General features: G+C 50.8%; 4 protein-coding genes and 1 non-coding gene across 5 annotated transcripts; 4 read left to right on the forward strand and 1 right to left on the reverse strand.

Annotated features, from left to right (window-relative positions):
* Positions 1-517: 517 nt before the first annotated feature.
* Positions 518-1452, forward strand: CTHT_0044460 (uncharacterized protein; the record flags this gene model as incomplete). Its single annotated transcript, XM_006694775.1, has 2 exons — positions 518-745; positions 802-1452. The coding sequence occupies 2 exons, from the start codon at positions 518-520 to the stop codon at positions 1450-1452; spliced, it is 879 nt and encodes a 292-aa protein (XP_006694838.1).
* A 332-nt stretch (positions 1453-1784) lies between these two features.
* CTHT_0044470 lies at positions 1785-1910 on the forward strand. The gene is made up of 2 exons: positions 1785-1820; positions 1875-1910. It is a non-coding gene; the product is annotated as a tRNA-Arg (tRNA).
* A 2518-nt stretch (positions 1911-4428) lies between these two features.
* CTHT_0044480 (uncharacterized protein) lies at positions 4429-7431 on the reverse strand (the record flags this gene model as incomplete). The annotated part of the gene is made up of 4 exons (XM_006694776.1): positions 4429-4471; positions 4539-4656; positions 4709-6286; positions 6393-7431. 4 exons carry the CDS (start codon positions 7429-7431, stop codon positions 4429-4431), a joined length of 2778 nt encoding a protein of 925 aa, XP_006694839.1.
* Positions 7432-12384: 4953 nt separating this feature from the next.
* On the forward strand, positions 12385-14250 carry CTHT_0044490 (uncharacterized protein; the record flags this gene model as incomplete). The annotated part of the gene is made up of 2 exons (XM_006694777.1): positions 12385-12425; positions 12477-14250. The coding sequence occupies 2 exons, from the start codon at positions 12385-12387 to the stop codon at positions 14248-14250; spliced, it is 1815 nt and encodes a 604-aa protein (XP_006694840.1).
* An 8609-nt stretch (positions 14251-22859) lies between these two features.
* Positions 22860-23657, forward strand: CTHT_0044500 (uncharacterized protein; the record flags this gene model as incomplete). Its single annotated transcript, XM_006694778.1, has 1 exon — positions 22860-23657. One exon carries the CDS (start codon positions 22860-22862, stop codon positions 23655-23657), a length of 798 nt encoding a protein of 265 aa, XP_006694841.1.
* Positions 23658-24148: the final 491 nt, after the last annotated feature.

Consider the following 24148-nt stretch of genomic DNA (forward strand, 5'->3'; position numbering starts at 1 on the left):
CGAGCAGCTCAACTGCTGCCATCTTTGGTCTCAAGGAGAGGTATCCGAATGTTTTGATCCTTGTTTATTCAAGATAGTGATCAAGCAGGCTTTTAGTCAATCGCAATTCGCAACAGAATTGCGATCGACCTCACCCGATCCCAAGTCCAACCCGTAAGCCCCTTGAGCCCGTAACATGGAAAGCTGTACCGCTCCCATTCATCCATCTTTCATCTCATCTTCGTCTCTACAGATTCTGTACCCATAAATACACGGGGAGACTATCAATCCTCTTTTTTGCATTTTCTACCCTGCATATTGTGCCGCCAGCTGCTCAGCAACTGAGCAAAACTAAGCATTTCTTCATGTTACCCATTTTTCTGTCGTAGTTGTGACTTCACGACGAGAGAGAAGAAAAAGCTCTAGCTCTCATTTGTTACCCTTTATATTTCTCTCCAAAATGTACCGAGGTTCTGCCCATACGTCTTCATTCTCAACTGTCTTGTCATAGCGACAGCACATACTGTCCAACTGCAAAATGAAGGATTTAACGCTGCTGAGACGGAGCCGTTCTGCTCCCCCATCTGGCACCAATCTGAGCAACACTCATCTGACCCATCTTGGGATGCCCCCCGGGACAAGCTCGGTCGATCACAGGACGTGCTCTCGGGAGCCTTCCCCAGAGCCCTTACCGGACCGAAAGCACTGGGGCAAAATCTCCAAAGATTTGCCGTTGGCGCTCTGGTTGAAGACCAACGACAATGTCGTAAGCTTCACTTTTCTTCTCTCCTAACTCCCTAGCTATGCTTCTAACCGGAACAGCTCTCCTCCAGAAACAGCGTTGCCGCCGCGGCTGCCATTCCCCGCTCGTTCTCCTTGCCCGCGCTGCCGGGCCCCGAACAGATGGACCTTACCTCCGACGGAAGATCCACGGGTGAGCCCCAAGTCGAGGGTGAGTACATTTTCACCCCAATGGACGTCGTCTTCCCGGTCCTGCCCCACGCTCCGTGCCCACCATCTGTGCCCACTCCCGGCGCAAACAGTTTTCTCGGCAGCGGGGCGGGTACCCCCGCTCCTGTCGCCGGCCCGAGCTCGGCCTGTTTCGGGACCCCGCCGTCCATCCAAAAACGGCCCCGAAAGAATTCCTATTCTGCACCTTGCCCTGCCCCCATCTCTGGTCTGTTTGGTTCTGTCCCACTTGGCTTTTCGCCCGCGCCCTGGCAGCACAAGCCGCCGGCACTGCAGGACCTGCCCATCCCTCCTGGGGGACTGTCAAATCGGGCGAGTAGCGACTCGGGGGGAATGATGGAAGTTGAAATGGAGTTGGATAGGCAGGGTGTTGCGAGGGTTATTGCGGAGGTAGGGAGAAGATTGGGGAGGATACAGTTGGCGTCGAGGGGAGGAGATGGGGAGGGAGATATTGAGATGGAAGGGATGGAGGAGGGCGAGGAGGGGGATCTGATTGAGGAGTAGTGGGTGTTTGGCTGTTGTTTCTGTAAATTGCTTGAGATACCCAGTTTTAGTGTTTACGTGCTTAGCTTGGTGGGATGCATCGTTCTATTTTGAGTCTGACCGTGAAGCATTTTTCCCCCCTTCTGCCTGACATAACTGTCCTGGTTTCGCGTGACGCTCGATGTTTGCGGTTGACTCTTAACACCCTGATGTTGATTGACATCAAATCAAATATCTCACACATGACTCTCTTATACCCTGCTATTCATGATCCAGGACTCCCCAAGAGCCCGTGTTGTTATAATTGCTTAATAATTCTAGGATTGAGGCCTTCTTGGCCAATCAGAGAGCACGGTCGGATGGCGCAATGGTAGCGCGTTACTTTCCGGTTTGGCGCAGACAATCCCCGCACATTCAATTGTGCAATGTCTGTGTTCTCCTGCTGGTAAAGGTTCTGGGTTCGAGTCCCAGTCTGATCGATTTTTGCTGCATTTTTACTTGTCAATGTGCAAAAAGTGGAGGGTAAACGGTGGGGATATGTACTTGAGGGTTTTAATGAGAGTTACTGTCAGGGTTCGGTTGAGGGCTTGGCATGAAAAGAAGGTTGCTGTGGAGATGTCAAGGTGTGACAAATCAGGGAAATAGAAAACAAAAGGGGTAACCCTAAGTTGGGGTGATGACTGGGAGGTGAGACAACTGTGCGCTGGTGTTGGCTATGACTTGCTCAGCATGGAGGAAAACTTCGGACCGCTGCACTCACAGGGGAATTTTGCCAGTCACTTATCGACACGATAATTTTGGTGTCTGTTCCTCGGTATTTGAGCTGGGTTCTTTACCTATTTGGGTATTCGAGACCAGCTGGATGCAGCTCGCACACATGACGACGATTTAACCTGCGCGACAAGCGTGTCGTACACTGGGGTTAATCATATGAGCGTACACTAAGAATTTGATTCAGTAGTGCAGTAATATCATATGTAGCATAGCGTGATATTTAACTGTTGTTGCTTGCTATAAAGGGTTGTGGTGGTAGACCCTCGCCCGGGTTCCAGACTCCGCACCCACTCTTCCTTATTGCCCAAGCACTCAGGATAAATTTTCTCTCTCACTTCCAAGTCCTTGACCATCTTTCTCTCCGTAAAAATTTAAATCATATCCTAAATACGCGTAAATTTGCACGAAGCAACGCACGAACGGAGTGGATGGCGGAGGCACATTTCGAGAGAGTCAAGTCCCCTCCGGCTGCTTGCTGGGAACACAACTCCAGCAAGCCGCTGGACGAACAAAACACTAACTTCGAGGTTTAAACTTTTCCGGATATCTTCCTGTCATCTAGCGTTATCGCCGATAGCGCCTCTGCCTCTGGTAAGTACTTATGGCAACTTGAGCATTCTAACACGCGAGAGTTCCTGACCCTCTCGCAGTCAAAACACGAGCCATCTATCGAGCTTAAAGGCAAGAAGCGCATCCGCTTCGTAGACAATATTGAACAACCTCCGCGACTGCGCAGCTTCTTTTCCAAACTCAGGACTACCGTCCCAGAAAGCGCACACGTGTCGTAGCGGCCTGCTTAAGGAGAAATATCGCATCCTCTCTTTCACCGACTGGCGATTCATCCTCGCAATGCTCAAGGAAATCTTCCAGGCCACCTGCAAGAGACTCACTCCCAAAGACAAGCCCACGCATGAGATTGTTCACGATCGCGCTCCTCCCGCCGCAGAGCAGAAGTCGTTATGTCGCACAGAGGCGTATCTTGTCTTTCTCTTAGCACACAAGATGTGGGGCCTTTACTAGAATATCGTCCAGTTGCCCAAGCATATCAGGCACATGGAAAAATATACTCGGGTCACAAAATGTCGGCGCTCAGCTGCCGGCAATCGCTGCTGAAAAGAAAGAAAATGCAGACCCAAAGAATGGTGCTATGACCAGGAAAAAGCGAAATGTAATATGACCTGGAAAAGATGTGTTGGGAAGAAATCAAGACCATTAATTTTTGGCAGGAAATATCGCTGAGTCAATCAAGTCTGTGTGTCTGTTCCACGGGTTCAAAGGTAGCTAGAGCAGTTAACTGCAGACTTCGCAGCAAGCACTTTTAAGCTGTAGGAAACCTCATCTATCGAAGACCCCAAGTTGATTCAACATACCGGCGCCTATCCTGCCAGCGTGGTCAAGGACAGTAAGCCAGCTATTCAAAGGGCTCTTAACAAACTCGTCCAAAATTTCTACAAGCTGGCGTAAGATCTGCTCGAACATATAAGCATCCTCACTACCGCTATTCTTATATCCTTCGTATCATGGAGTTCTTGAGCACTGTCACGAAAAAAAACTACCACGAGACTACGGAAATTATGGGGAACCTAATAAAAGCAGCAAAATCACGCATCAAGGCAGTCTTACGAATCCTGAAAGCAAGGTACTAGGCTCAATGAATCTCTGCTGGTTTTACAAAACCAAGTTTTGACTAACGTGAATAATTTCCCTCGTCAACTGCCTATCATAGGTAGGTAGAGGTAAGTAAATAAAACGCACGGCAGGAAATTTAAAGGAAAGCTTGAGAGTCCCATTCAGCTGTTACTGTCTTGGAATTGGCTATTCCGGGGCTAATACCAACGACAATCGCGTCCAACTCGACGGTCTAAGCCTTTTTTTGCGCTCGCTTAGTAGATTCGTCGACAAAAAGAGAGATCATCTTTCGGACATTTCTGGTCATGTCGATCAACCGAACACCATTGGAAATAGTACAGGATAGATCAAGAGGCAGGATTCTCGTAACCAATAGCGATGAAGACCCCGGGAGTTATGGGAAGCATGATATAACTAACATTATCGTACAGGTACCTCGCGCAACACCAATGTGAAGATAGCCCAAGACCAAAAGTAGAAACGAGAGCACGGTACAAGTCATATCGTACACTCTCCATATCCAAAAAGGTCCAATCTGTAAGCGGAAGCAAAGACAGAGGAAATGTCAGCCATATCATACAATCAGAGATCCGTTCAAGGCCCTCGGTCGTCGAGATATGGATGAGGAGCAATGAAGCTGCGTCAGTTGTCAGCATGGCGACCCTGATGTGAGAAGAAAGGCAAAAAAAAAAAAAAAAAAAAACTTAAACTTTTTGGCCCTGAGCCACCGCACCAGGCCGCCAGGGATCCGGTAAGTGTACTCGTTTTCCCAGAACACAACCCTGGCAAACTGCTCGCCCTGGAGCTTGGCAATCTTATCGTCTGCTTCTTGTAAGCACTCATCTAAGATCGTAACTCCCAAGAAAAAACTTACATTGTTCCTTCCGGCAAGTCAACCACCCCACCAACACTCCGGCCACAGCCTCCCTCTCCAGCCGCTCATCATCCCAACTCTTCATCATTTGACTCACATCGTCTCTCTCTTCTTTCCGAGTCAGTTCTTCCTTCTTGCAGCGCTCCTCCTCTTGATTTTTCCTCTCCTCCCTCATCTCCCACGTTTCTTGCAGGACGTACTCCCCCAGACTGCCAAGCTCCTTCCCACCGTGAGAAAGCTCGTTCTCCTTTTTCTCCTCATTCTCCTTCTCTTCCAACTGCCACTGGTACTCCAAGGCGATCTGGTATCTCAGCGGCACTCTCTCTGCTCTCTCAGAGCGCGATTGATCGCCGGACTCAAAGTTGTTGGTGTTGCTAGCAATTTGGGGATTTGTGTTCGAATCCAGCGCTGGCGAGGTTTCTTCCTCCTCGACGGGAACGTTGATGACCTGGACCTGCTCATATTCCCGCCGCTGCTGCTCGCGCTCCCACCACTGTTGTATGTTTTCGTTGCGCACGCGGTCGACGATGTCAAGACCAAAGCCAAACGACGGGGGCCCAGGTGGTTGCTGTTGCTGCTGCTGCTGTTGTTGTTGTTGTTGTTGTTGCTCGGGAGGGGACTGGAAAGAAGGGACGTCAGCAGCCCGGATAAAGAGCGGTGGCTGCAGGGGGTTGTCATCAATGTCTTCTCTGTTGTCATCCAAGTTGGCGGATTCGATACCAGAAGGATTATCGTTACTGTCGTTGTCGTTCCATGTACCATCCATCCTCGCCATCAACCTTGCTTGAGGATCTAACCACATCAGGGCCTGCTGTCGCACCTCCTCAGCCAGCCTGATTCTCTCTATCTCCCGCTCGATCTCCAACCGCTCCTCCTCAGCCCTTTCCATCCTTGTTAACTCCTCATACTCCCTTGCCCTTGCAACCCTCACCCTCTCCAAAATCCTCTCCCACCTTCTTGTGGCCGGTAGCAGAGGAATATCAAATGGCGCACTCATCAACCGGTCTCTCCTCTCCAGCTCCTCCCACATCGACCAAAGCATCTTCCCAGCTGCGCCAATCTCCTCGTTTTCTTCCCGCAAAACAGACATGATTTCTGCGATAGCAAGCTCACACCGCCGTTCACACTCCCCCAACACTCCCGCCACCGGATCCTGCCACTCACCTTCGTCACCGGCCCTCCAGTTCTTCGTAACCCACATCTTCCTCTCCTTCATTCCCATCTCCTTCTCACTCCCCTCACCCCCTTCCTTCTCCACACGTCGCCCCTCACTATTAAACCACCTCCTCACAGCCTGCAAATCCCCAAGCCTCACCGACGGCAGTGTATACACCTCCGGATCTAGCTTAACCCCGGATGATTTGAGAAAGGCCTGGACACCAAGCCAGATGGTTTCATTGCAACGGAGATGGACGACAGGGGGGACATGAGATGGAGGTGATGGGGGCAGAAGGATAGGTCGAGGTTGGGGACGGGGACGAGGGTTAATATGCTGCTGCTGTGATGAGGAAAGGAGGGAGGAGGGGGTGACGCCCGCGGCGGCGTTTAGGAGTAGTAATGCCAGAGGGCCTCCAGAGACTCTGTGAGAGTTAGTGCCTGCTGTTATTAGGGATTTTCCATCACAGGGGGGATGGGGGAGAAAGCGAGAAAGAGATTGGGAAGACGTTGAAGGGGGTAAACTCACCATCGTAATTGCCCTTAGAGTCGGAGAAGGCCAGTCTGACTTCGCTATTTTCATGGCCCACGATGGGGATCTCAAAAGGCTGGAATTTCTTGGGCTCCTCAGGGGACACATACAGGGGCTCATACTTTAAAGGCTTCTGGGTCGAGGTGATGACCGAGCTAGAGCTGCCAGTAGCGGCGGAGCTAGTGCTAGCCGTTGCCAAGGGAGCGGGAAAAAAATAAGGGGGGGTACCAACACGACGGCCCGAAGGCTTCATGCATACGGCGCCCTCGTTGTCAGACTTGTCATCATCCTCATCATCCGACGCGAACAGAAACCTCTGGGATGCGGACTGAGAGGTATAGGCCTCGGGGGGAGGAACCCGGCCGGGCAAGGTGCGCGAGCCAGAGCCAGAAGAGAGAAACGGAACAGAGGACTGCGAGGTTGAAGTGGATAAAGTCGGGGCACCCGACGCAGAGACAGAGGCATAGGGAGACCCAGAGCCAGAAGAAGCCAATGCAAAAGACGACAAGATACGCATGGTCTGTGGGGGCCGAAGAAGACGCCTTTCACGTCTGGGAGGATTGGGGTGACGTGGAGGGGCATGGGGAGACTTGTACGGGATAGTCGCGAGTTCGGAGTGGATAAGCAGCCTGTCTGTCGACTTCGATTGCGGGAGGGGGTCGTAATTATACCTGCTTTTCCAGTGCTCAGGGTCCTTCCACTGTTCGGCCAGCCGGCCGGGGGCGCTGCCATGCTTGGGTTTCCTTCCCGGGCGGTTGCTCCAGATGCGTCTGGCGTCCCGCATGTTCTGGCCCTCGATCTCCAGGTTGCGTTGACGGCCAGCCTCGCCGTTGGGCAGAATATCGACCACGACTCTGTTGCCGTCTACATCTGTGTAGCTGCTGCTGCGCATGCACGTGGCATTGTCGTGCGACGTGGTGAAGCGACCCCACTTGGAACGCCGGGTGTTTGCAATCTCCTTGAAGCGCCTGTCAAAGTATTTGCGAAGGTGTTCCTTGTCGATGTGGTTGGATATGTCGTCCCGCCTGTCCGACATGGTGACGGTTGGCATGGAACTTGTGATGAGGAAGGGTTGGGAGAGAAGTTGACGAAAGGCTTCAGGCCGTTTGAGGCAAGTAGCAGAGATATGAGAGGGAAAGTAGCAGATAGATGAGAAAGAGGCGAAGCTTTGATGGCAAATGAGCTTCTGAAAGCAAGCAGTAGACGAGAAAGTCAGCTAAGTGAGGGTGTGATGGGAGTGGACCTGGAAGTATGTTAGTGCTGGAGTGTCAGTGTTTGAACTGTGCAAGACTTACCAGTGAGAACAAGCCAGCAACCTTATGAGATGAGTTGTAGATTGTAGACTTTCGAGTCCGGAGAACGGGGAAAAAAAACTGACATTTGGTCTCGGGAATAGAAATATATATAGACTCTAGGGCTGTCTCAAACACAGAGCTCTGCGCGTATTTTTCTCAGACAGAGGAGCTAGAGGGCCCTCGCGTGGAAATGAAAATCTCTACATGGCACGCGGGGAGAGCGTGATCGTCCATGGGGCGTCTTCAACCGGGCACATGAAGCCTTTGCTGGGGGGAGAGGGGCCAACCAACCCAGCAAGACAGATAAGATAACTAAAGGAGCCCGTATGTGCTGAAGAGGATCATTGCACGGCGTGGGACTCGCGCGCAATGATATGTCGCTTGTCCACGGGGCGTTTTCAGCCAAAAGGCCCGGAGTCCTTGCGGTGGCTTTGCGGTCCAAGCTTTGTCAGGGCTCAGCGAGGGGGCTTATGATGGGGACCTCTTAAGTCATTGACATGACTTCATAAAAGAAAATTGTTGAGTGAACGATCATAAAATTTGCGGCAGGTAGATCGGAGAGAGTGAAGTGGTTGGACATGTTGGATGTTCAGACCCAAGCTTATCTTGACCGCAGATAAATTCGGGTAATTCCAAGTTAAAGTCACCTCACTTCTGTGGTTTCAACTTGTTAGACCTGATTTCAAGTAGAGAAAGTCAGATTTCCTGTGAAGACCTTCCTGAAGTCCATGGAGTTTTTGGGAATTCACTTAAAAGGGCGCTCTATGATCGATAAGTTAGAAGATATGAATGGGGTGGAGAGGTGTAGCTATCAATGACGGAAATATTGGACAATATCTTACTCAGACTTTTCGATACCCAGGATTTGCCGTTATCGCTCGAAGAACGGGAGGTTGAAACATGTCAAAGCAAGTGTTTACTGGCCCTGTGGTATCCGCAGCGATGGCGCACACGACTGTGCTCCGTTGCCCCTGACTTGTGACAAAAAAGACTCGAATAGTTGATGTTAATAGCGATCAGGAGAGCATCAGAGTGTTATTTTGAGGTGGCCTTGTGGAGTGGCTGAGGAGAAGAGCATGGACGTCACAAATAGGTTGGAGTTTGGTTTCACTCCAGATCGGACTCTGCGAGCTGTTTGGGGCTTTTGGTTGTGAGAAACACGAAACCTATTGCTCGAGGATGTTTTGCCTATCTCACGGCATAAACTCTGTCATGAGACTTCATGTCGAAGGTGAATTTCCCAGAGCCGTTCACACGATGCTGTTCAAGGTAGCTCGGGCGGGAAATGTGATACTGAGCAGTCGCTCAGGGAACCCGAAAAGTTTTCGATGCATGACTGTTTTTTATTACCAATGTCGCTCGAACATTGGGTCATCTCGCCGGTGAAGGATCCAAGACCCAGAGCCAGAGTGTTGACCTTGGTTGCAAGCCGCGTGGGAGGATGGCGACATGAAGAGAACGATGCGAGAACAGCTTGAAACGAAGATGAAGGTGCTCAAGAGAGCCGAAATTCCTATCCAGATCATAGTCTGTACTTACTGCAATGCTTCGGGACTCAACCTGTTTGCCTTTAAACTGAGCTGGAAGACGAAATCTCAAAAAGATAAGGGATGGTACCCAGTGCACACGATGCTGTCAATGAATCACAAGGTTCCTCTTGACAAGACAGTGTAAACGGTAACCATCAATTTCACTCTCTGGATTGTTTTTATGCCCGTATGTAAGGAAGTTATGTAGGCCTTCAAGTATCATTCCAACACTCAACACGGGGGATAAGCGAGAATGAGAAACACTTATCGTGTCAGTAACTCACCGTGTGGCCAGATAGCTAGCACTCCTTCTACAGACGATCGTCAGGTCAGATGCGCGGTCTACCTTTGACGGACCGTGGCTACCGCGAAACCATCGTTCTGCCAGTCCGTTCCCATCCCACATACAACCGACCTCCCGCGTGACCAGCTCACGTGCACGATACAGATGAGCAACATCAAAAGGCTTATCTCTCTCCAGCAAGGGACGATCACTGGCCATTTATGAGCTCAAACGGACGTCAGACCAACGCACGTCGGAAAACTCGGACGTTCGCCCAGACAAACAGATGGAGGGCTTATGCTGGAGTTTGCTTCAACCCCTGACTGACAGTTCTTGACATGAGCGTGGTTGCACTCTATAATGGAGACAGGCAAGAAAGATCTGCATCAGTGGATCGATCTCGAAGGATCAGAACCAGCTCCTCGGGTCAATGTGGAGGAGGATGAGGAGAAGGAGGGGAAGGAATGTTGCGCAGCTAAGGAAGGGCAGTTAGCGCGACGATCGATCGGTGAAGCTCGTTTGATTAGGGGCATCGATCCTGTCCTCCTGCAGGCTTTAGCAGAGTGGACATCATCGTTAGAGATGGGAAAGGATATCTTTGCTAGATTTGAACAAGATGATGCTGCAACGAGGTCTGCGATGGTAAACGTGGTTGGTGTCTGTCTCAACAAGCCAAAAAAAAAACCCTCTATCCGTGCAGCCTCTCTGGCCACGCCAGCCAACCCTCTTGTAGTTGCATCGCAGTCGCCCATACCTATCCATCCCACCCATCCCGATAGCGAAGCCCACATCTCATCGCCACCAACCCCGGCTCTCACTGCATTAGCAGTGCCGCAGCCAATAGGGTAGCATGGCATTTGCCTTAGCACACATCCGTCCCGCCAAGCTGGGCAGACGATCTCTTACACTCGCAGCGGTGCATTCTCCGATGGCAAGCGTTTGTAAGCCGTCAGATTTGTCGGCTGCAAAAGAGTTCTTTCGACCTATTTGATTGTGCATCGGAACTCCTGAAGGCCAGTGCGGCTGCTCGAACCAGGATGACTGCGGACAGGAAGTGGGTTTTCCACAGCTCCTAGTGGACCGTGAGTGCTTTCGATAGAAGAATCACAAATGGTGACTGGGATTGTAGCTTTGCCAGCCGTGCTGGCTCCCGACGGTGCTCGAAGCTAACCCGTAGGCTAGTGTCCATAGCGGCGAAAGCTCGAGATTAGCCGGGCAAAACCTGATAGCAGACAATAAGAAAGCCGGAGAGAATGCTCAGCTTGGATGGACTCCGTCAGCTAGTGGTCGTTTCATTTCATTCGTGTCTAGCTTGCTGCCATCGATATGCGTTGTTGTATCTTACGTCTTGGGTCACCTGAAGTTAGCGAGTGAGGTTGTCGTCATCATGCCAAGTCGCCGCCCCCTTGGCCGAGGTCAGCCTCTCCGGCAGAGTTGCAAGGTCGGACTCAACTCACGGGAATGTGCATCTGCTGGGGAACAATCCTGCAGCAGCGTCCCTTGACGATCTCTCTGCATGCACCAAACCACTCTGGTGCTAGTGTTGCATGCAAAGGCTTGTGTGCGGTCGCCTTCGATGCAACACAGCTGTGCTTCGGGCCGTTTTCGTGCGTCGTTGGCGCCATTCAGCCTTGCACCTGAGCAGGGCCGTCGGCGTCGAGCCACGCAAAGATTTGCCGGGTTCACCACAAAATGTGGGCGTCAGTATTGATACCATAATGTTACCATGATGCCCCGCGACTGACTCCAGGCATTCCCCACACGGCGAAAATCCACCTCCAATTCTCCATGGGGCAGAAGAGCGTGTGGAGTCCTGGATCGTGATAAGACTCCGCTTCTATCAGCAGCCGATTAGCCGCCATTCAGGGCTGCTAACAGGGCAGAGGAGGCGAATGTGAAAATTCCATCTGTATGTCTGTCAACTTTCTCTGAAATACCAATAACCATCCACATCTGATTGGGAGTTTTTGATACTAATATGACAACCTGCAGCCTTCAGCCTCTTGCGGTTACTGGACGCAGTTGCAATGGTTTACGTACAGCACAGTCAATGGGCAGATAGCGGGCGACACAGCCAGTATAGGCAGTAATAAACGATGCTGGGCTATTGGAGCTCTCCCCACACCAATTCCACATCCCCAGGGCCCACTACAGAGAGAAATCCAACAGCCACGGGGTTGGTGTTCCTGGAGTCCGGAAGGCAACAGCAGCGCTTGATTCGACGTTGCATCGCACGCGGGACCCACCAGGGGATCCATCTGCTCCCCACCCAACGCCACAGGGGGTGCTTCATGCATTTCTCCAAGCCCCACAACACAAACCGCAGCGTCCAGGGGCGGCAACAAGTCAACTCTCACAGAAATAGTTGCGATGCAATGGGTGCCATGACCACCGCCCATGGGGAAGAAGACAGCTAGAACGCCCAGCCAGCACTATTGATTGGCCAGATTGGTGAAGAATGGAGTCTGGCCCGGGCTGGGCTGGCCGGCTGAGATCCAGGCGCAGAAGAGACGAAGGGGAGAGGAGGGAAGGAAAAAGAGAAAATGCTGGCATGGAGAGTCACCCACGCTGGCTCGCGCTCCGGTGCGGCGACAAGACAACCCCCGTCTGATGAACCCTCCCGGCTGCGTTCCTGGTCTATTCTCTCGGTCCTAGGTTGTCGGCCGATTCCTGCAGCTGCTGACTCTGGGAGAAACAACAAGTGGATGGCCCCCGGCTATCGCTGATTGTGTCATCTCTCTGTTTCAAGTTTGCTCTCCACTTGATCTGACATACTCTGTTTGAGAGCGAGCTGTGTTGAGATTTTCTTCAATATCAGACGTGGTCTAATAACGTTGAGACCGATTCCTGGAGGCTTCATGAACCGGACGAGTGCAGGCAGCATGGAGCCCTTTGCCCATGCCAACGACTTAGACGACATGGCGTATGTACTCTCTCGTCTCCATAGAAGACATCACTGCTAACTATGCTGCAGTGACAAGCTCAGCCAGCTTAGCACTTCGTCCCAGCCGTACGATGACCGCCCGCGAATCCCGTCGATCCCCCGTTCCGACTCACCGAGGACCTTCTTCGATGATTTCATCCCGCGCCCCGGCACCGCTAAATCACAAGCAGGCTCCGAGCGCCGGCCGTCGCGGGGCTCAACCCTCGGCCTTAGCATCTTCCCAGCCCCCAAGGGTCCGGCCCCGAATCGTCCTCTGCCCGCCGTGCCGCCTCTGAACCGCGCCAACTCCCACCGCACGTCTCTCCAGCAATCGATCGACGGCTCCGAGGCCGGTGTCTCGGGTGACACCTCGCACTATTCACAGTCTTCGGCAGCATCGACTTTGGAACGAACGTCTACGAATGGAAGTGGCAGCGCCGCATCGCCTCTCTCGCCCCCTCCTCTGTCGCCCCTGAAGCTGTCTGAGCTCAGGAAAAAGCTTTACCAGCCTCTTCAGCCTCCTATCGCTGATTCTGGAGTCACCCTGCACCACTGGAAGCAGCTCACTTCGACCGATAAGCCTTCAAAGGACCCAACCATCTACTTTTTCGACGTGAGCGTGACCTCTGCAACTCTCGCCTCTAAACATGGCAACAACCTCGTGAAAGTCTGGTCTGTCAGTACAGGCGAAGTTCTATCCTCTCTCAAAATCTCCTGCTACACGACCGCGCAGCGACGTTCCCGCGAGTACTTTGTGCGCTCTCATGCGGTTCTCTCCGAGCCCCAGTCCCTCATCGCAATTGCAACCGGCTTCGGCGACACCCTCGAGATTTACGACTGGTCCCGCAAAAAGCGCCTGCAAACCATCGACGCCGCCAACCGCTGGGCGGCGGCCCGCAGCTCCAACTCCCTAGACACAACCTGGTGTCCCCTAGCAACTTACCGCTCCGATACCCACACCATCGACCTATACACAGTAGCTCGGACCTCCGCCCTATCCAAGAAACCCCTCAAAAAGGCCCGCTCCATCGACCTCACCAAGTGCAACCTCCCCATCCTCCCCAAATTCCCCGAGCTCGCCTTCTCCTCCACCTCACCCCTCCTCGTCACAGCCTCTGGCCCCCGCCCCCCACGGCCCGGCCACCCTCCCCCGCAAAACGAAACCCTCCTCGTCGCCTGGGAAATCCACGACGGCGCGCCCGCTAACACTCCCTACAAGCTCGTCACTCCTTGGCAGCACCCCGAGATCGAGACTGCTTTGCCGTCTGGCCTCGCCACGTACGGCAGTGTGGCTGTGTCCATCTGGATCCCGGCCTCGTATAAGGCAGTCCCGATCCCCGGAGGCCAGGGCGGCTTCCACATCCAGCCTGTCCAGGTGCCCTACAGGTACGTGCTTGTCTGGGACTTCTCCGTCAACAGCACACGTACCTTCCGCATTCCTAATGCCCAGGCGGCGTGTATATCCCCTGACTGCCGCTTCATCGCGTACTGCGACGCCTCCGGCGTTGAGTCTGGAGCCCGGGGTTGCCTAGCCCTGCTGGATGCCATGTCAGGCAAGATGCTCTGGTGCTGGCCGGATCCGGATGCGCCTGTTGGCGGGCAGGAGGATTTGGAGAGGGAGTTGGGGGGAAGTTTAAGGGCTGTGAGTGAGATGGCGTTTAGTGAGGACGGAGGATTCTTGTTTGTAGGTGAGGACAGAGGGGGAATACATGTGTTTGAGGTTAGGGAGAGGGATAAGGTGAAGGGGGTGCAGGGACTGGGGCAAGGGGAGTGGGAAAAGGCAGCGGGAAGTGGGGTTAGTGTGGTGCCTGTGCCGAGCGCATGAGTTTCGGATGGGAATAACGGTTGTAAAGGATGGTTAAGTCGTTGGTGATGGATTGGATAGATGGGATGTTTGTTGGTCAAGGATTAAGGGTAATGACTGGGTGAATGGATGAATTGGATATGGCAACTACGCTGGATGGGTCGGTATATTGAAGGGGAATCAGTAGGGCTCGAGATGTGGGACCAGGAATCGGTTTCTTTCGTTCGTTACTGTATCTTTCCTTTTTCTTTGTGTATTTCCTCTCGTTTGAATCCTCCTTTTTTGTGGAGACGTCTTCCGGTGACCAGTGGAAGGCGTCACTTTGGGTTCCCTGGAACGGCGAATGGTTTCGGCTTTGGCTTTGGCTTGGATATTTGCAATCTTGCTTTACTTGGAGATAAATGGCTTAGCTAGGTACGTTTCAGAAGTTGACCAGCAATCCCATCAAACAGTCTGCCCTCTTTCATACTCGGGTGGTGACGGTTGGTCAGGACTCAGACCACCCCCGCCCTTTACGTCATTCTAGCCCCTATCGCTGATCTTGGGGGTTGCCAGCCATTTGTTCGCCTTTCCTGATCGTGCCAGCTTACCACTCGTGACCTAGTTTCCCTTGCCGCCAGTGAAAACAAAACCTCAATGACCGTAGTGCCACAGTTGCTTCAACTGCTGTCCCACTGATTCGAGCACGTAGCACCTCACGCGAATGCTCCTTTCCTGTCGCTGTATACATGTAGCGCCAGCCATCCAAACATTCCTTCTGGACTCCCTTCTGGCTACAATTAAACACATCTGATTCCGTCCCTTATCTTCTCCCTACTTAGCCCAGGCCAGGCGTCCAATTTCGACTGCCACTGCTGTAACCAGCTTACCTTAGACATGAACTGCTCTCGGTTCTGCTCCCATTTTCCGACTTCGATCACAGCAGCCAACTGAGCTTTCTTTTCCCCTGCTAAACTGTTCCCTGATGCCCGCTTTTCTTCCTCCAGGTTTCCTTGTCCATTCTCTCATTCACTATCTTTTGATTCCGGCTTCTCTTCCTTCTTTGATGAACAATTATTTGACTCCAAGTATTCTGCTTCCTCCTTTGATGAGCTGGTTCCTAATTCTCACTCTTCATTGTCCTCGTCCGGTGAACTGTTTCTTCGTCTCAAATCCCTTTCCTGACTCTAATCTGCCTTCTTGTCTGGATAAAATGTTCGTGGAGGTATTTATACGAGGGAGATCAAGATGCGCAGATCTGAAAAGTGGTCAAGGAGATCCTCCGCCGTTCGCAAGATCAATATCAAGTTTGATGAATGCTTGGGCATCCCTGCTGTGTGCTTAACAACCCACAAAAGGCATACTCAGATAGAAAACGCTAGCAGCTCAGGTCACATGAAAAGGCACGAATTGCATTTACACCGATTTTCTTATTGTCAAAGAGGTATCAACAAGGGGCCTGTTTCCACTTAAACGGCTGTCAGCAGGAGATTTTCAACTTATTCTGGTGAGCTTTGGTACTGCTGTTCGTGTTCAGTTTTGTAATAAAGTAATGGTTGAGACCGCTGCAAGCAAGAAATTCCCATTAGGAGAAATTGTGAGCATGAACGTCCAGGTCTTCTCGAATAAATGTGAGAATTAGAGTTAAGATGTTATCTGGTATGCTCGAAATCCAGCAGGCGTCCTGAAGGATCCATCCCTTTCTGTCTACAGCTTTTTGCAAGTGCTTCAATATCCGTTTTACTTGGTCGAGGTTCTCGCTGCTAACATCGTTGAGAGCTTTGCAGTGGTGTACGAATTGTCTCAAGACTATATAGCATTTGGAACGTGGAAGGCCCAAGACTTCTTTGGAAGAACTTCGACTAGTGAGAGTAGTGCAGAACATATGACAAAGTCATGTTGGACTTTAAGTTGAGCCCATCTCTGAAGACGTTGTCGCAGAGTTGGCCTGATGCGGAAGTCCTTTACTGTCCTATGTAGGAGAGTTATACGGAGATTATGCCATGCCATCATCTCACGATGGACTGTACAGTCTCTCGTCTTCAGGAGTCTTTTGCGGCAAGCATGGAGTTGGTCTCCGCTTTTAGTTGAAGCGGGTGTTCATCTGTTTAACTGTGACTGGTCGAATCCCAGATTTGTATGTGTAGTTTGGATTTTCGCCTGAGTGGAAAATATACCTGTAGGCCATAGTGGAAATCCAGAATAGCCGTTTAGCGTAGTCTCAAACACTGAAGCCGCCTTGAACCTATAATGTTTCTCAACATCTGATAGCAATGTTTTTCGAAGTTTTCATCCGTGTTTCGCAGTAACTCACAAAGTCGGAACTAAAGGTCAACGATGCTATCGCTGCGATTTCGAGCAGGATATATGTGGCTGCAAGTCAAATATAGGACTCATGCAACAAAGAATTTTCCGGATTTATCGGTAAAAAGATATAATGGGCGTCTTCTCTCAGATATCAATGAAGCCGAAGACCGAACGCTTCATAAACTGCCCACATCTCCGTTGCGAGGACGCCTCGAGATTCTTGAGCGCATTCGTTGGATCCTCCGTTTCCATCCTTCTTTTTGGTTGGCCTGGAGTCCGTCCAAATCTTTTCCGGAGAGGAATTCCGAAAGGGAGGCCTTCTGTTCAGGACTTAATGCAGCTATATGGTCCTTGATCAAATCTCGTAGGGGTACAGGCTGCATGAGAACGGTGCGCTTGACACGCAGGGGAATGCGAACGTTGGGATCAGCGCCACTTGCAAGAAGTAACCGAAGTAGTTCGTGTACCTGCTTGGGACTGTCCATGTCCCAGCGGCTTGGTAGAAAATGCGGCGCATAATACATGGGATAACGACTTCCCGCTACCGTCAGCAAATATAGCATCCATATAGAAGGATTCCAGATGGTGTATTCGCTCGATTTCAACTTGAAGTAGAGATCAGGGATTGAAGAATTTGGATCGACATGGAGCTTTTGGAGAAAATATTGAGCCAAGGTAATGTGATGTACGATTAAAGACACACAAAGAAGGCGTGTACGGCAGCCAACTCGATCCAATAGGTTTTTGTTATCTTCTAAGACCCGGTAAAAACAACTGTCCAGGCCGTTGAGAACACAGACTCCCAAAAGGCCCTCATAGATCGCATCTGTGGAGACTGGCTCCGTGAGCCTGTTGACTTTTGTAGAATGTGGAGGAAGCTTCCAGTCTCCAAACAGGGCAGGGCCAAGCTGAAGATCATCGGGGTCCCATGTGGTCTTCAAAAACTCCTTTAGGAGTTTGATGATAAATCTATGTTGGATTGGGATGAATCCATGTCGTAGAGAGCTTTGCAGTGTACAAGGAACGAATCAAGGACCGCTCTGGAGCATTCTGGGGGTCGTCTTAGTTTCGTCGGTGACATCTTCAAGTAGACGAGTGATGCGGAGCATATAACAGCATCCAAGTACGGGCCCTCCGAGTTCCAAGTCAACAGCCTAGAAGATATATCGCTGCTAGCCAAAAAATCTCTGACAGTTCTGTGGAGGAACTCTACAGGGTAGTCCAGCCAATCTCTGTCCGAAGTGATTGTGTCATTTATTGCGATGTATGGTCGGTTTTGCATGCGTTTTGCTTCCAAGAGACCTTTGGAATAAGCATTGAGTTGTCTTTTCATTTGCTCAAATAGAGTGCCGACTTTGCTGGGTTCGACAGGAGTGATATCTCCCAGTGCATATTCCTTCATGTCCTGAAGGTCTAGGTTCCGCGTGAAGACCCAGTAGGCTGTAAGTGGAAGGTTCATGTTGCTTTTAAGAGCCACAGTGAACATAAGTACGCTCATTCGTCGGTAAAGTTGATCGATGTCGGTAAACAAGATTTTCTCAAAACACTTGTTGAGGTCTGCTGGAAACTCCTGGAGTCGCTTCCGGAGAAATGCAACACTATCTCCGTTGACAAGTCCTTCTTTCAATGATCTGACGACAAGGATGACCCAAAGAAATACTCCTTGTGCGGAATCAATAATCTCTTGAATCAACTCGGCACCAGCGCCATTCTCTCTCGCTTCAAAGGCCTGGTAGTTTTCGTCGCCTGCAAATTCTTCACGCACATATACTCTGATGTCGTCACGGGTGAGATCATGCATGTAAAGCTTGTAGGTATTTCTCTTGCCAAAGCCCTCCTCAAATTCATTCCATGGACGGCTGGCGATACAGAGCTTGACACCAGGAATAGTTTGGAGAGTATGGATCAGTCGGACCATATCACTCGGCCAACCTTCGTATTCGTCGAGTCCATCGATAAAAAAGCAACAACGCTGACCACTTTTAGAAAGCCAAGTGCAGACACTTCGAAGTAGATCAATGTGTTCACGAACCGTCCCAGGTGGCGTTGGCAATTGTAAAGATGCAAGCTGAAGGTTGCTACCATGGTTTTGTTGTGGCAGTTTGACGAGGTCTGAAAACACATTCCAGATAGCATCCGGGCTTTGGCGGAAGATCTGGTACAGTAAAGATCGGAGAAGACCTTGCTGAGACTTCTGCAACGAATCTTTTGCGGCATACCAGAAGAAGAAACCAGCCAAGATCGCCGGCTTCTCTGCCGCCCATGATCTCAAGGCATCCTTGGTCTTTTTATGGTTGTATAGGTATTTCATGAAAGTTGACTTGCCGGATGCGGGCTTTCCCGATACCCAGAATAAGTCACTGTCAGACAAAAACCACTTTGCAATGGATGAAAGGGGCACGTCGACACCTTCCTGAGTCCCGAAAGCCCATGTAAATGTGTTCTTGTGCGGTTCTGCAATGTTCCAATATCGATCATCCATTCTATGGAATCGAAAATTGTTCAAAACCCTCTGCTCAACTGTGTACCGGGCCTCGTCTTTTGCTACGCTCAAAAGCAGCAATGCATCATTTGCTCGAGCCCTGTGGTCGCCAGATTTAAGCGATTCCCTGAGATCATCAACGGCTTCAATTAACCGTTGTATTTCACTAGTCCTGGCTGCTTCGAGGATCTTGTTTTGATGTTCGAGTTTTGTAAGTCTCTGGGACATTGCACTCAGCTGTTCGGTAACTATGCTGTTGCTCAAAGCGTTTCCGATCCTGTCGACTCTCTGGCTTAGAGATTGTTGATCTCCCGTTCCTGCCAGACCAATGCTAACGCTTGACGAAGGGATGTCCAAAAATTCTGTCCTTGTCGAAGCTCCAACGACTCAGTAGCCTCCAGAAGCTGACTCGCGGTTTGATCGCATTGGATTGCGAGACTTTTGAGATGCTCGTCTTGAGTTTGTAGAATTTTTGGGAGGGTGCCATCCTTAGAGGCACTGATTATAATCCCAGCCTTGGCACGCAGCTCTTTTGCGATAACTCTAATATCATTATATTCGCCTGAGTTGGCATCCCGGATATCGCGTGCTTTCCTGAACAGTTTTGCGGCGAGCTCCACAAATTGTAAGATATTCGCAATAAGGCCAACTGCTGTAACCGGCTCCATGTCGTTGCCAAAATCAACTTGGAGTTTAGAAGGGCGCTGGAGGTGGCAAGTTAGTCAATATCGGTGAAGGGAACCGCAGTTGTTTTCCCTCTGTGAAGTGAACCCGCAGTTTCAACATGGCCCAGTGGCGGGATCCTGATGGATTAAGAGATCGAAGAGCGAAAAGACTGCCTTGATGGCTGTGACCTTGTCTAATAAGCTGGCACTGCCTAGAAGCAATGGCTGAGCATCGCTGCGTTGCCAGATCAACCACGTCTCTGTAAGCTTTACCGTAACGTATGCATCTCTCACAACTTTTTGCCGCCTCAGAACATGCGGTGGAACAACAGCAGTTGTCCTGAGTGGCTGAAGATATAAAGAGGCAGTGCGAGAAATACCTAGCCAGTGCCCGCATCACACCCACAAGCATCTCGTTCGGCCAATGATGCTAGAGGACAAGATTGCCAGCGGAAACCATAAGGTCTCGAGGCTTGTCTCTAAAAATTGACAGGGGACTATCCAACCCCTCAAGAAAAGAGATATGAGTTGTGTACGGTTTAGGCTCAGACCTCAACTTTATTACTTCATATGGGCAAAATTCAGATTCGAGCCGGTGAAGATACATAGGACTGAAGGTTGAACCGATTGAAGACACGCCGGGTGTGGGCTATTAAACAACTTCGAAGTTGATAAGGCAGAACGAAGCCTACTGCGTATAGGAAAGCGGCCTGAACTGTGGCCAGGAGGAGATCCATGAGTATCCAACAAGTAAAACAAGGCAGCGCTTCGGTCTTGACGTAAACTCGTTGAGTATCTGTCAACCCTGAAAGCGGCGATGCCGTCATAACTAGCCGTTGGTGATGTGTAGTGTGAATGAGAGATTTTGGTTCTTCATCACACGACTTTAAGGGATAGATTTTGCACACAGCATTGAGCTTGGCTGATTACACAGATATACTCGGCGATTGGCAGGCTCCACCAGTCGGAGAATGCAAGAGTCCAGCATTACCCTGTGCAAACGATCTGGCAAGCAAGCTCGAACGAAGCCTCCATATGACTTAGATATGGCATCAAAACCTTATTATATTTTTTGTGTAATCCGATGTGTAAGTAGGCAGTAGTACTGATACAATTCTTTCTCAATCATCTCAAAATGTCAAGTTTCTTCTGGTCCTCCTCGACACCAACAAAGACTTCTCCTCCCCAGCCCTTCGCTCTGCGAACCCTGCGAAACGACAACCATGTTTCCGCACATTTTGTAACGATCCAGACAGACCTCCTGAGATGGGTTCAATGGTTGCCAGGCTGCTGGATTGAGAGACAGGAGTTCTCACACAACCAAAGTGGCCGTTGTGGTCACCAGTTGGTAAGCAACACTTTGTATTGCTGACTAGAGTTTTCTTGGGCCAGTTGGCCCTACTTGGAATTTATATACATCTCATGCACTCTTGTGGCTTCCCTTCCCTCTTCCTCAACAGCACAGACTGTTGAGAGTCAACATCCTTGGGTGTTGAGGAACACTTTCCCAATGTTCGGTTGTTGGGGGCGGATATCCAAGTTTGATGGGTCATAACTCTCTTCTACTTCGATCAGTGAGTAGCACGGAAGCTACTCTCCCAGATAGAGTCATTGTTGGTCGTGACACATTTGCACACAAGTTTTGCACCCACAAGATACCGTTTCCATCCGAAAGAATTGTACATACTCATTTAAATAATCTGTCAATGCTTTACAAGCACTTGTAATGAAATTCTTGCACATTTGTTGCTGTTAACTTGAAGCTGTCAAAAGTTCAATTGACTTCACGTCTCAGTATTCAATATTCTTGGCTGGCTGAGGTGCCTGCGGTGGCGATGTAGGGCGGGGGTAAAAAAGCGGTTGTCGTTTTGCTGGAATGGAACCCCGAGACCCCACCGCGTACCCCTCCCTCGTCAGACGCATAAACTCAATAATATTCAACAGCCTAAGACTGTAACCACGCAATCTCGGTGCCGCTGCTCGAAGGCCGACGCCTTGACCGGATCAAAAGTCAAGGCAAGGTAACACACAAGGAGAGATGTAATCAAATTGATCAACGTGTTCAAATCGAAGACGCGTCTCCCTCACCCACGACTACCATCGCCAACCTCATCACCATCCCTTCTCAACCGTGGCACATCCCAACTCAAAGCCCAGCCAAGTATGGCAGGCGGTGTGTGCCCACCCATCCATTCTCTCTTGCGATCCTTCCCATCCTCCACTTTCCTGCCGCAACACAGTAGCAGCTCGTGCAGTGACCTGCAACTTCAGAGAGTTCCACACCGCAAATCGAAGCATTCAGCTCCTTACGCGGTCGCGCGCTAGCCTTCGAAGAAGAGAGTCTCATTCTTCAAAACAACCCTGAAAACACATCTCTATCCAGCCCGACACCTCAACTGATTGAGATTGATAATGGCCCTTAGGCAAAGAAACAACACAAAGGCCTAGCCGAGACCCCGTCCCAATCCGCAGCGATAGGAGGAACAGGCCGGGTTCGAAGTAGCTTGACAAAGAAAAACCACGCGGCGTAGCCAGAAGCAAAATTTCTTGTCCAAGCTGTCGCTCAAGAGATCAAGCCTGCCAACTTTCGCCAACAAAGCAAACGCGAAGCAAAGCGGATCCCCCTTTCTCATACAATGCATGCCTCTACATAATCAAATTACTTGGCAACTGTTGAGTTGACTCAAGGCAACGGCCTTTTACACACTTGAAGCCGCAACGTCCAATCCAGAGCGAATACGATCAACACGCCTAACAACAAAAGAGAGTGCCCAAAACCCAAACGCAAGATCTCAAAAGTGTTGTTGCAGTGCGCATTGCATAAGCGCCGACAGGGGTGGCGCCACCCCTCTTCTGCTGCACCCTCACCGCTTGGGAGGCGATCGACTGCCAACATCCCACCACGTTTTCGACGTCGGGCGTTGAAAAAATTCTGATCTCAAACTGCTCTGCCTCTCGGTGCCAGATTTTCGGAGTTCTGGTCAACGATACCCTTCGAACTTATTAGATCTTAAGATATCTGGTTGTCACGCCCGCGCGATTGTGATCTCAGAGTCATATATCACGGCAGATCACAGCCAAGCGAGCACGAGACGACGGACCCACTCCACTTCCCGTTCCAACCTCGCGCTTTGGGCATCTCCGTCCGGACGTCAACCATCCTCGCAATAAAATTGTCAAACTCACCTTTCTCTTCAATGCCAAACCTCCCTTCCCACCCCTCAACCGCGGTCGCGGCCGCTTACTCAGCCGTATCCAGCATCACAGCAACCTGTACCCGCGACGTCTTCGCGTCCTCCTCCTCAACCGGTGCCAGCAACGCCGCCAACGCCCCCAACGTCCTTGCCAGCCTTCTCCGCTCCGTGCATCTCAATTTGCAACTCAACCTCAACCTCATTACAAGCACACTGGGTCAAAGCTTCTCCACGGGCGTAGGCAACCTTACAACGGGACATCTGCCTTCGTTACAATGTCTGCATGCTAGCTTGGGCGCGGCATCACATGCGTTGAAGACGGCAGCAACGACGTTGAAGGGTCTGACTAGCTCGGGGTGTCAGGGGGCCATGGGGAAGATTAATTTTATCCTTTCCACAACACCATCGACGACCTCAATAGGGGAGACGTGGTCGCGCGGCATTGATGCTTTCCGGGCGTGGCTGACCGAGCCACGGGATGAGAACCACCTCCTGAACCTGATCTGGATCAGCTTGCTTGTTATCGAAGCGTTGATGGTTGTTGGCGTGGTGCTACAGGCTGTGTGGATGTCAGGACGTGCGCGGAGGGAACGGGCCCATGGTGGGCATTGGACTCATTATCGGACACCTTCATTTGATGGGCGGTGGTCGCCTATTGACACCCGGTTCGAGAAGGTGGACTTTGAGAGTATAGACCGCGCGTTGGAGTCGGCCCAGTGGCCGGTTGAAAGTGATAGGTGGGTTGATGATGGCGAGATGGGCAAGGGGAGATATCGGTTCTCGGGGCAGCCGAGTCCTTGAGGTGCATGGTGTATTCGTTTCATGTCTTTGAGGCGTCTTTGGTGATGCTTGCGTGTGGTGTATCTTTTTGTTGAGTGCATCGGGTCCTTGTGGTTCCTGCATCGTGGTTTACATTGCATTGGATGGCGGGCTGCATCATGTTGCATCGGGTGCTGGCGTTTTGTTCGACGGTTTTTTGCATTCCCGGGATTAGACTTTTACGAGCTAACGATGATGGTAATGATTGATGGGTGAAACGTTTGTATAGCAGATTATATGCCACTTCAAGGCGTTTTTTTTACTTACTGAGCTTGCTCTTTGTCGCGCTATCTTTTGAAGCAGATTGCAACCCATTTCACAGCGGGGCATCGATAATCTGGTCTTCATAATTCCTCCGCAAACTGTTGCTTGGTTCAATGCTGAAGTAGACTGAGGTGGCGGACAGTTAATATCCACCATATGCCATTGGCTCAAGTTTTCGATTTCCTTATCATCGGTTGTAGAAGGGGCGC

Source organism: Thermochaetoides thermophila (genome assembly GCF_000221225.1).
Source record: "Thermochaetoides thermophila DSM 1495 unplaced genomic scaffold scf7180000011818, whole genome shotgun sequence".
Taxonomy (NCBI): Eukaryota; Fungi; Ascomycota; class Sordariomycetes; order Sordariales; family Chaetomiaceae; genus Thermochaetoides; species Thermochaetoides thermophila.